Genomic DNA, 12,322 nt, shown 5'->3' on the forward strand with positions numbered 1-12,322 from the left:
TCTATTCCCTAGCCACTTCAGCCGGGGATTCTGTAGCAAATTATGTACAATACCGCTTCTATTTCCTCCTTATCTTCGCATAACCTGCAATAATCCGACATATTGCTGTTCAACTTACTGACCTATGCCCTAACTGAGCAGTGCCCCTTTAGCATCCCTAGCAGAATCCTTTGTCTGCGTTTATACAGTCCTTCACAGAGGGAAAAATAAATATAAACGCCTGCTACCAAATTGACACCAAATTTTTCAATAACATTTTTCAACAACACTATCCAATGTTGACAACGCAACGTTGTTAATTATAAAAATGTCAACTAATCATTGGACAGAAGCCAAAAATCCAACTATGTGTTTACTACATGTGTAGATTACAATAGGTGATTTTGATGATATCGCTTGGATCATGACATCTTAGAGTTTAGAACAGAGAGCGTGAGTTATTTACCGTTAAAGCGGTAGAAAATTGAACTAGTACCACCTAAAGGATTCTTCTAGTTTAATTTTGCCTGGGTTCAGGCCAAGACCATTGTTTGTGCTTCATAAGCTCAGTTGTCTTAGTGAACATTGAAGGCATTTTGAGGTAATACATAAATGTTAGCTTTACACGGCCAATGAAACGTTATGCTATTAATAATGTTAAATCTAAGACCGTTTTGCTCTATTACTTCCCAGAGTTTAGCATTCAATGAAGAACTTTCCTTGTCATTTCTAGGCTTACGACGAAACTAGATCCAAATATCTTGGCAGCAATATTATTGTGGATATAATATCCCACACGAACTCTGATTGGAAAATTCTTTGAAATAACGTCTGAAACTGAGTTTTTGAACATCGCACGAACATAGTTTTTTGATAACAAACATTTTCCATGAAAAGGAGAGCACAACCGATAGAAGCCTAGTGTATCTTCAGATTTGATATGGTTAGGCTAGGTTGATAGGAGAATGCATACTACATCAAATCCGAAGGAATACACCTAAGCCGCTATCGGTCCTGTTGGGCGCTCCCTATTGTGAAAAAAGTTCACTGAATGAATTATTTTTCACTGTTAAGAAACTCAGTTTTTTAAACATAAATAATAAAAATCCAATCCAATGTTAGTCAGGAATGTTATTTTCGAAATAACATCACTTCCATGATACTTGGATCTAACTTCGATGAATGCCTGGCAGTGGCAAAGAAAGTGCTCCAGAGTATCACTGTCCTCTCCACATGCTCTACATTCGTCTGAATCCGCACGTCCAATTTTGTATAGATGTGCTCGTAATCCTGTGTGTCACTCAGAATACGTACTGACTGCAGTATTAACTGCAGACTTCCTCATTTTGAGGAGATTTTTCGTTTTGCTCTTATCAGGCTCACCCCATAGCATCTTCGTGGTTTTACCCAATGTTTCATTACAAGAGGCCTTAAGGGATTCTCATATTTTTAGTTCAGCTTTTGTTGCATTGAATGGTTTTGCTTTTGTCAGATTAACTGACTCGAGCTCCCTTTCCTTTAAAGCTATTACATTTGACCTTTAGTTGCCGACTACTCCCGAGTGAGCTGGTACCCATATGATGTAAACCTTACCTCTGGAAGAATACTCAGTTAAAGTTTTCTTATAATCCGATACGGTCACAGATTTAGTTCTACCACTTGCCTTCTGGCTGTCGGTAAAGCGCTATGGGCGCCATATTTATTCTAATCCAGTTTACGCATTTCGTTATTTCTCGTAGTTCTGCAAGAAAACTTGTATTATGAATTAGTAAACGGTGGTATATTTCTGTTTCTGGGTCTACAATATAAAACCCTAGCCCCACTTTGTCATCCAATTTAGAGCCATCCGTGTAACAACGGATTCCTACTGGTATTTGCTCTAATGTTCCGCTTGACCTTGATATTCTATCTGGGATCAGCGTTTCAAAGTTTCCGAAATATTCTGTGTCTGGTATACTATCAGGTTCGTCCGATGATTGTGTATAAGCTTCTAATGTGTCCAGTATACATTGATGACGAATCGTATAACCATTTTGGCCAGTTCGCCTAAAGTAAAGAGCCCTTCGGCTGTAAGCGCCACCTCATATCTTAAATATGTTTCAATGTGTAGAATATCTAGCAGCGTTTCCAGAGCCTTTGTTGAAGTAGTATACATGACACTACTTATACCCAAGCAGTATATGCGCGGAATTCCCTGCTGTAGTTTGATATTGCACTTTTATTCTAAAGCATTCCAACAGATTATTGAAGCATAAGCTAAAATTGGTATTATTACACTTTTATAAAGCCAATTCGTCATAGAAGGATTAAGATCCCATTTCATGTCTATAGTTCTCCTACATATCGCCTAGCACCGATGTGCCTTGTTGATCCTAACCTCTATGTTGTATCTCCATTTAAATTTCAGGTCGAGGATTACACCCATGTACTTAACTTTGTCTGTTACGTAGAAATTTTTTTACTTTTTGGTGAAAAGATAGATTTCCGTTTTTGTCAGGTTAACATTGAGGCCTTTCGGTTGATCTACAGATTTTATATAGTTATATCTTTAATAAATATTGAATATGGAAATAACCAACATGGTGAAAATCGATTATTATATTTGAAATAATTATGTTAAAGGTAGCTCTTGCAGTTTTAATCTTATTTCCAAACCTGTAAAGAGAACTAGTAGGGACGGCACAATGACCTAATAATATGCTACGGGTAGAAATAAATTTCATGAGATAATTTTCAACGCCGTATTTTGATTTTTTCCTATAACAGAATGTACAATGTAATCCATGTACTTGTACGGATTTGAAAAAGGACATGAGAATGATTGAGACATTGACTCAGTGTGGTTGTATAGTGTAAAGAATAAATGTATGTGGTTACCAGGTAATAATGTTACATTCTGATAGTAATTATTCGAGATCACGTTTTTTATTGTTGTTATTTAAATTCTACATAAAAAAAGAAAAACAACAACAAAATATGTGCGTAATTTAATTGTCGATGAACACTCTTCATCATGATTGTTTGTATGGACCGTGCGTTTGCATCCGAATGAATGGTCGGTCATGTATAATAGTTTGAAGTTTTTAATCCCACATATAAATAAATACTTGTACATTTGATACTTAATTGTACAAACGATTAAAAGTACATGAATGTTCCAAAAAATGCAAACTGTACACTCAAAACATTACGTAACTATTAAAAAGGAATTTGATTGAAAAGAGTGTAGAAACGATTTAAAATGATTTACATATCATTATAATTATTATTTGGATTATCTAATCAAATGACAAAGCTCATATAAGCTAAATGCCAGGGTATTCCACGTCGGTTTAAAGGAAATTTTCAAAGTTAACCTATATTAAGTTAAGTTAAAAAGTTTTAGTGGTCTCCACCAGAGTAAAAACGCTTCCAATATTAAATGGTCTTCCCTAAGGTATAAACATACTAAAACTGTTGATACGTATGGTCTCCACGAGTCAATACATAATCCCAATTCGAGGTTAAACGATAGCACTGCTGATAGCTGATACTGCACATAACAAATCCAATGGCTATGTAAATTAATATATTGACAGTTATTAATATATTACAGGTATTGACAGTTGATTTTCCACCGGATTCTCTATGGAGCTCAGAACAACCTCCATTACCACAAACAAAAGAGGCGAGGCTATAGTATACATCATTGTCGTGCACCACTTTTGACCATAAAAGGTTCAGATAGTATACAACGTAGCATCGCGCATATGCATAGCTTTTCTTTAATCAGATATATAAGTTTCTCCGGTATTCTCCTTTTATATATATTCGCTATTAATAATACTGCCAAATGTCTTCTCGAAATGTATAAAAAGTAGATGAAGCTTTGAGTTATATTTCACATACTGCTCAATAACTATTCGTAGGGTATTAATGTGATCCGCAGATATTAGCTTTGCAACATTGCTATTATTATCAATACCATTCGTCAATACTATTATGAATTCTAACAGGCAAGGACAAGACAATGAAAGACGAAGAACTAGTTTAAGTTGTAGATCACCTGCGTCGAAAATTTTCTAGCATAGGGAGAGATATTACGACAATATACATATGTATTACCATTCTAGACCTGTGAAATTTTAAAATGTCATATTTGCGGATATATCAGAACACAATAAAGTTTCACGACCAGATATTGAGCACGGAAATATGATTCAATTAAAGATATTTCGATTGATAAATCATTGCACATAGAATATTGACGAAAAACAGCATCACAATCCATGAATAAAAAGTTCAAATTACATATTTAAAATTGACCAGATTAGAGATCTTTTTAATTTATTTAAACAATATTTGATATAACTATTTTCTTTGAGTGTAATCCACTCAAAATTGAATTCATTATACATATTTATATAAATATGTATTTGTGAGTGTAAGCAAATGTGAACGTGTTCACAAACAATTAAATGTGTATTAAATAATCGGTGAATAATGAAAAGTTTTGTACTTTATATGGATTTATTATGCAAATTTACAATTTAATACTCATATCTTGTTATTGTTGTTGCTGAAGTTTTTGTATAGATATAAATTTTATTTATTTTTTTTCTAATTTTTAACAGATAACAATTGTAAGCAGCAAAAATACTATAAACAAATGTTCGCATCTAATTTATTTAATTTTTAAATACAACAAATAATATAATCTAGAAACAACAAAAATCCATAGATCGGTGCTTTACTTTTTTATGCAATTCAAATTATTTACATAGATCATTTAAATAATGAGTTTATTTAAAGAAGTAAAACCGTATCTTTGGAATTATGTATAATTGTATACTTCCAAGTTAAATTATCCAAAAGGTAGAATGAAAACGTTTAATTTCGGATGGAAATAAATATTGCTATCTAAGGTAAGTAGTCGGTGATGAAAGTTCTCAATGTGGACACATGTTTATGACTGTTTCATATTTCCAGAAAAGAACGATATACATATAACCGGATTTGCTACATATTTCTAATGGTGAAATATCTCTGTCAATAACAATTTAAGGAGTTGCCTAAGTAACATATTTTTTAGGAAAAGAGATGTAGATAGTTCTGGGTAAGTCAAGTACTCGAAACCAATCTTAATTTCATTGTCTTAATTTCATTGCTTTAATAAAGTCTGAAATCTCCAGGTATGAAGTGTATATTACCGGCTTTGCTATATTATATTCCTCATAATGCATATTTTCTATCGATAGAAGTTTTAGCAGTTGCCTCAGTAGGAGATTCTGGGAAAAGATACTTTCATTCTTATAATATGATCCCACGGATCGGTAATTCTTCGTCGGTCGTGTACAGTTGCATAATAGTGCAAAACCTTAGGCTAAAATGTCTCAGACTCAGATAATATTTTTGATGTTTGAATAGTAAACTTTTTTCTCTCTCGCTTCGAGATTCGACCATGGTGGTCGCAGTGTTTAGTCGAATTCTTACAAACTATTTAAAACACAGTCCGACAAAATTTGAAAGAAGTCGAAACCCTGAGAGCGAGTTATACATTTTTAAAGGACTGATCAGCGAAGAAAAATGCCATCTGAAAGTCAATTCAATTAGCTTTAGAATTAAGGCGTAACATCTGACACAACATTAGTACCAGATGATGTTCCAATCAACTCAAAATCACTTTTTGATTCGACTTAACGATGTTTGTCCGGCCGTCAATTTCAACGGATGATATCTAAGCAACTACAAAAGATTTTAACAAAGTCATTGTAATTTTATTGTTTTATAAATCTTTGGGTGAAGACATCGGAAATAGAAGGGATATATGTCAAATGTTAGGCCCAAAATGACAAAAGTCATTGTAATTTCATTATTCTATAAATCTTTGGGTGAAGACATCCGAAATAGAAGCGAGATATGTCAAATGTTAGGACCAAAATGACAAAAATTGAGTTTTTTCAAACTTCAGGACACGATATCTCAAATCCCAAATAAAAGAAATGCTAAAGCCATTAGGATTCAGCGGGACTCAGTACTTTAGAAATGTATACTTTGGTCCCTGGGTTTATTATGCACAGTAGTACCTTAAGATGGTTTCTTAATAGAGACTTCTCTTCTCTTATTATTTTATGTTAAAATTTCAGACGATAAAATTATAAGGAAAATATATATAGATTTGTTTTCTCAATTCAGTGAACCACCCTAATATATACAAGTATTAATATCTGAAGCATCATAATATATTTGGGATTTTCCTTAAATGCCTGTTGATGTGGGAACAATGTACGGAATATACTTAGTACATCGGATGGATAAATGTGTGATGCCATGGTAGTATGGTATCCATGTTGTAAACAACACTTGACACAGAATACGTGTCAGTGCTGTTGTTGTGACTGAGAGTGTATAACCGTGTAAGAGTAAGTAGTTTGAGTTCGCACCTGTGTATATGTGTAGATGAACAGTAGAGCATGTTCGATAGAGCAGACACCTTGATGTCATGGAATTATAAGCTAATAATGTCGTTGTTATTTGTTATTAAATGCACTGAAATAAAAAATATATTATTAAGTTTAAATTGAAAAATTGAATTGCTCTCTGGTATATACAAGATAATGAACTTATAAAGGAAGATATTGGCGGCATCTTCTTTGAGGAATTTGGAATTAAAAACTCCTTTTAGACTAAATGATGTTTGTACTATCTTACTATTCTATCAAGATGCTATTGAATTCCTGTTAAGTGTGTACCTCACATTAGAATCTGTACTAACATTCAAATTGGTATTAAATCATTGATCAGTGTGAACTTCACGTCGAACATAGTCATAAAAAGCCGGCGCATCTAAATTAGATTGCAAAACATTCGATAATAACCTTATTAGCTGATACCTTGGCAAAAGCTGGAATTACGGTGACTACACTGGATATATACTACTTCTTTGATGTTCCCCTATTGGCCATTAAAAAGCTCAAGTCTAATGGTTATGTGCTAAGGACCAGTTGCCTCTTATGGACTCCCCTGGTAGTTCTAAGCATATTATAATTCAGCTCAAGACTAATGGTCACTTACTAGAGAAGTTTTCAAAATGAGGATGAAGAAACAGTTTCTCATTTTATAGATAATTGGTTGCCTAATTAACCCAAGCTCCATAACCCTTTTGAAAATCACTTCAAACCTTATATCATATATTTATTTATTAATGAAACATGTTACAATGGAATTTCTTTTTAAATAAACGCAATAATTAAATTACATACGTTTTTCCCCGTGTAATTGCTGTGGACATCAATGAATGGATGAATTTAAACCTTGTCGTCATAAAGACAATAAAGTGTGATGATGACGATGTTGATGTCATGAATGCATGCGTAAGATAAACTCATTCACATTCGCTCTGTCAGCAGAAAAAGGAATAAAAACAAATACCGGCAAATTCCAACTTATACTCGTACTTACATACATACATACTTACTTTCGAGTATTATGATGATGTTATGAAATGTGTTGTTAGCATTTTGTTTTGATTCTTTAACACTGTCATCGAACACACACTAATTCTCTATCCTCATCCCTTAAAACAAAAAGAAATTTCATGTTAAAGTAACTAATAGAAATATAAACGCCCGCCAAAAGACTAGACCGCCAACCAACCAACCACCCACACACAGTGTTCAGTTATTTAAACAGTTGTGTGGGGGTGTCGACTTCTGCACATCTGTACACATTAACAGAGCCAACAATTTAACAGAACCCACAACCCTCTTATGACATTGTATTGGAGGTCTGCAATATTTTGGTTTTAATTAAGATACACTCTTGTGTACCACGTTTGTTTCCCGAAAATAATAACGACAACCATGTACAATATTAAATGTAAAGATCTTTTCCTGCAGACAACAGTAAGTAACAGCAGTTTCTGTTACAGTTTGTGGATTAAATTGTTTGGTTGTGAGTTAGAATACATTCAAATCCTCACACTGTTTGGGTGTCGTGTGCGCCGATGTTATTTTCTTGTGCATCCGAGACGGAACTTTAATGGAATTAATTTTTGAAAACATCATTTAGTTATATTTATCGCGCCGTTTAGTAAAGTTGTTTGTTACATTTAAAATACCGCTAGAATGTTTGTTTAATAGGTTTTTTAAATATAACGGAAATAATTATGCTTTTCTAGTAACGTTTGGAATTATTTTTAATAAAACAAATTAAAGGAGTAAAAAAATAAAGAAATAAAAAAACAAGGAATATTATAAAGAATTTATAAAGTTTTGTGTTTTATGTGTATTAAACAAATAAAATTTTAAATTGTGAGAAAATTGAAGAGTTTTGATAACAATGGATAATAATAATGGTTCAAATCCAGTTGAAACTCCATCAACAGTAGATCGCAGTTCCTCGTCAACGGATGCATTTATAGATAATCAAAGTTTTGGTTGGGCTCGTTTCAAACCGAAATTTTTACAACGATTTTGCACAGCAAAATGGGCATTATTTTGGCTGTGTTGGGGCGGAGCAATGCAAGGTAATAACTGATTTAACGTACACATTAACACATTTACGGAAATTAGTATTCTGAAAATAGTGTTAAGGAATAACTTAAAAATAATGCCTAAAGTTCGACTGAGAGACTTTGCTCATAAATAAATAAGGTGATGATGAGTTTGTTGAAATTATCTTAACTCTGACACACCCAGCAACAACTAGGTAATGACTTTCAACTGGAATTACATACCTAATAACATACTTTTCAATAACTCTTACATACTCTTACATATGGATTATATAGAAGTAGGCTAATAAGGTCTTACTAAAAATATATTATATAAATACTTCCTAATTCATTAGTCCGGTTGCCTTTGAAGACAGAAGATAAACTCTCTTATTCATAAATAACATATTATTTTTTTTAATTTTTATAAACAAAATTTCCATACGAAATTTTATTTATAAACTATTTATAAAATAAAAATTTGTCTATGAGTACGGCCTAAGGTCAAAATCGCTTAAATTGTAAACTAAATACGGCATACTTAGTTGATTTAATATATACTTAGTGATTTTTTTTACCTTCTGTGGAAGTGATGTTTTTTTAAGTCCAAAGATGCGAAAAGAATCCATTTTTTTAATATAATGTACATTTTTTTGTACTGAAACTTTTTGAATTAAAACAATTTTATTTTGGAGTTAATTGATAAATGTGTGTAATTTATTTATGTTAAAATTATTTGAGTCAAATTAGTTTTATTCTATAACACTACAATTTTACTTCCGAATTACTTAAAAAAATACTTCCTGAGAATAACATTAAATGTAATTAATTTGGAATCAAATAAAAAGGAAATCCCTCCTATGACAAGCCTGTGTTACAATTATAACTTCTTCAGGTCTTTCAGTACTTCCATGGAGTAATTTTTACTTCTTTTTCGCTGCTTTGGAAGTTCTTTTTTACTGGGATATATATGTATTTATATAAAAGCTGATCCAGCAAAAAATAATTGATGTCATACTTTACAAACGACATCTTAATCACATCTAAAAATGCGATTATATATTTCGCTTTTATAAACCAAATATTTCCATACAAATGAAAAACCAGTTAAAATGAGGAAAGAGATGTAGAAAAGTCGCTACAAATAACATATTCGAAGTACATCAAACTTTGGTGAAAAACCAATGAAATTAACATTGAACGAATTCGGTTTATTTTTGACGTCCAAATATCGGATTTTTATTGCATCTTTGAATAAGATTAGATGTAGTTCATAGTTGTCAAAAATGAACAACATCCCTCCAATGACACGCTAATGTAAAATTCATATTTTTTCACAAAAAATTGGAAGTACTTTAAGTATGTTATTTGTGGTGAAAATTCTACTTCTTTTTCCTCACTTTTTTTTGTACTGGAGACTTATTCATAATCACTCAGCTAGAATCTTGAAATGTTATTTATAGGTTCCTATTAAAGGGATTTTTGAAAACTCGAACGTGTAAATTGTTAACCTTTATATCTTTTGAAGAAATGGAGATATAAATAAAATCCCAAGTATATCCTCTAATATACCATAAATGTATTGTACTCTTTTAATAATCGGAACTTTATAGATCTAAATGGGAAAACTGTTCCCATAGAAAAATTTTATAACCATACAATGTATTCTATTCTAATCAAAGGTTATTAGAAGTCCTTTTTGTACTTTTAAGAAATTCGCGTAATAAATGTTAAAACCGATGTCTAAAATTTGTTTCTCATTTGAATTATGAGCACATCATACATATGTACTTTTATGTATAACAGGATGTTCCGTTGAACACTTTTTTGTAGGATACCTCTAAAACGATGCCGATTATTTTCTTCCTATTATAAAAAATTATAATTTTCCACTTATTTCAATTTAATTATTTTTTTATTAAATTTTTTCAAATATTAGATATTATTTCTTTTTATGTGAAATTCTTTTCTATATAAAGAAACTAAGGTTTTTAAGATTTTTAACGAGTTCCAGAATACACGTCTTCCAATGAACTAGTGTATAACTGTTGCTGAAGCTTAGTCGGGGAAATACTTAAGGACTCAAAAATGTTGTTCAAAACCGGTTGTTATCTTTTCATTTATTTGGTTTATTCGTTATTTGAAATTTGACAATTTCATTTATTCGAACAATTAATCGTCAAAAATTAACCGATCGACGATTAATCTTGTGAATACTCTAATACATAAAATACATTTATGATTACTTTTACATATTTTCAGCGTACTGAGCGTTTATAGTTTCAATTATTATTGAAATTTCAAAAAGTACCAGTAAAAGGACAAAAAAAAATCCAAATAGGTATTTATTTCCCCAGGATCGTATATCTATGTTTTGGTTTATGTTTCTAAGTTTAATAATTTAGAAAGTCTAAAAAAGTATTAGCTATTCAATCAATATTCAGCGTGTTTAAGTATGCGTTTCTAGGCTTAATATTAAAATGTTCTAATTAAAGAACGAAAAAGTACCAACGAGAGTTCATTTTTACAAATTTTAATTAAATCAGATTTTCTGATTTTATGTTTCCAGATTTAATAAATTTTGCGTTAATAGTTTAATATTAAAGAAAATTAAATCAAATATATTTTGAAGAATAAAGAAGTACCAAAGAGTTCCATGGTTAACTTTACATTTCTAGGTTTAATATTATATAAAACCCAAAAAGTACCAAAAGATTCACTCATCATTCATTCTCATTTACTAATGACTTTACATGCATAATTTCATATTTCTAGATTTAATATTAAGGAAATTTCAAAAAGTATCTTTTGAAGAACGAAATACTTTCTGCCTTTGGTTGATTTCTTTGGTTAGTTTCAGGCAGGCAGACAGACGTAGCTAAAACAGCTCAGAATTTTACAAAGACCCGAAATATACATATATACTCTGTTGGGTCCCAGATTACACTTTAAAAAATTGATAAAAAACTATGTAAGAATTATTTTTATTACTGAACTTTTATATATGATTTAAATTAGTTATTTTCAAAAGCTTCCAGGCAGAAGTACGAGCAATAACGGTATGCGTAAGTTGGATTAGAATAAATATGGCGCCCACAGCACTAAGGGTGGAAGTACAAAACTCGCATTGTACGCGGCAATGCGTTATAGGCTTCTATCAAAAAATGTTGAAATAGTGTGTTTTCATTCACCAAGTTAGACCTGGTTCACACTGGGAAACTTTTGATTTTTGTGTGTGAGAGAAAGAGAAAGAAATATCAACCATCTCTTTCTCTCACACACACAACCAAAAGTTTCTCAACACTTTTGATTGCCACTGTCAAGCATTCGTCGAAGTTAGATCCAAGTATCTTGGAAGTGATTGTATTCCGGAAATAACATTCCTGACTAACACTGATTGAAATAACATTCCTGACTAACACTGATTGGAAAATTCTTAGGAATTACGTTCAGTAAACTGAGTTTCCGAACACTGAAAAATAATTCATTCAGTTCCTTTTTTTCATGATAAGGAGCGCTCAACAGGCCCGGATGTGGTCTAGGTGTATTTCTTCGGATCCTCTAACCTATTTTCAAAATTCAAAATTATCGCTAACGAAGTAGCAAGCTAGTTTTATATACATATTTATCAAATCCAAAAAGAAGAGTTTTTAATTAATTCTTTAACTACCAAGCCCTCTCTACTCATAAACAAACGCTATAGAATCAACATTTTCTTCTGATCAAATGATGTTTTCTTTTTATTGTTGTAAATCTGCTGCTCTTTAAGTCGAATTAATGAATTCAATTTAATTGAATGTGTAGGTGTGTTTTAACGTTCCTTCACTTTTTTTGAATTTAAATTAGAAGAGTGTATGCATTAAATAAAAT

At 31.6% G+C, this 12,322-nt stretch overlaps 1 protein-coding gene across 1 annotated transcript in view; it reads left to right on the top strand.

The window, feature by feature from the left end:
- The first annotated feature begins 8,192 nt into the window (after positions 1-8,192).
- The window catches only part of LOC111676651 (solute carrier organic anion transporter family member 4A1), a 30,731-nt gene continuing 26,601 nt past the window's right edge, over positions 8,193-12,322 (top strand). Inside the window, exon 1 of the mRNA XM_023437617.2 lies at positions 8,193-8,485. Coding sequence (XP_023293385.2) covers positions 8,299-8,485 — 187 coding nt within the window. The 5' untranslated portion in view covers positions 8,193-8,298. The remainder of the gene's footprint in view (positions 8,486-12,322) is intronic.

The sequence above is a fragment of the Lucilia cuprina genome, chromosome 2 (genome assembly GCF_022045245.1).
Source record: "Lucilia cuprina isolate Lc7/37 chromosome 2, ASM2204524v1, whole genome shotgun sequence".
In the NCBI taxonomy this organism is placed as follows: Eukaryota; Metazoa; Arthropoda; class Insecta; order Diptera; family Calliphoridae; genus Lucilia; species Lucilia cuprina.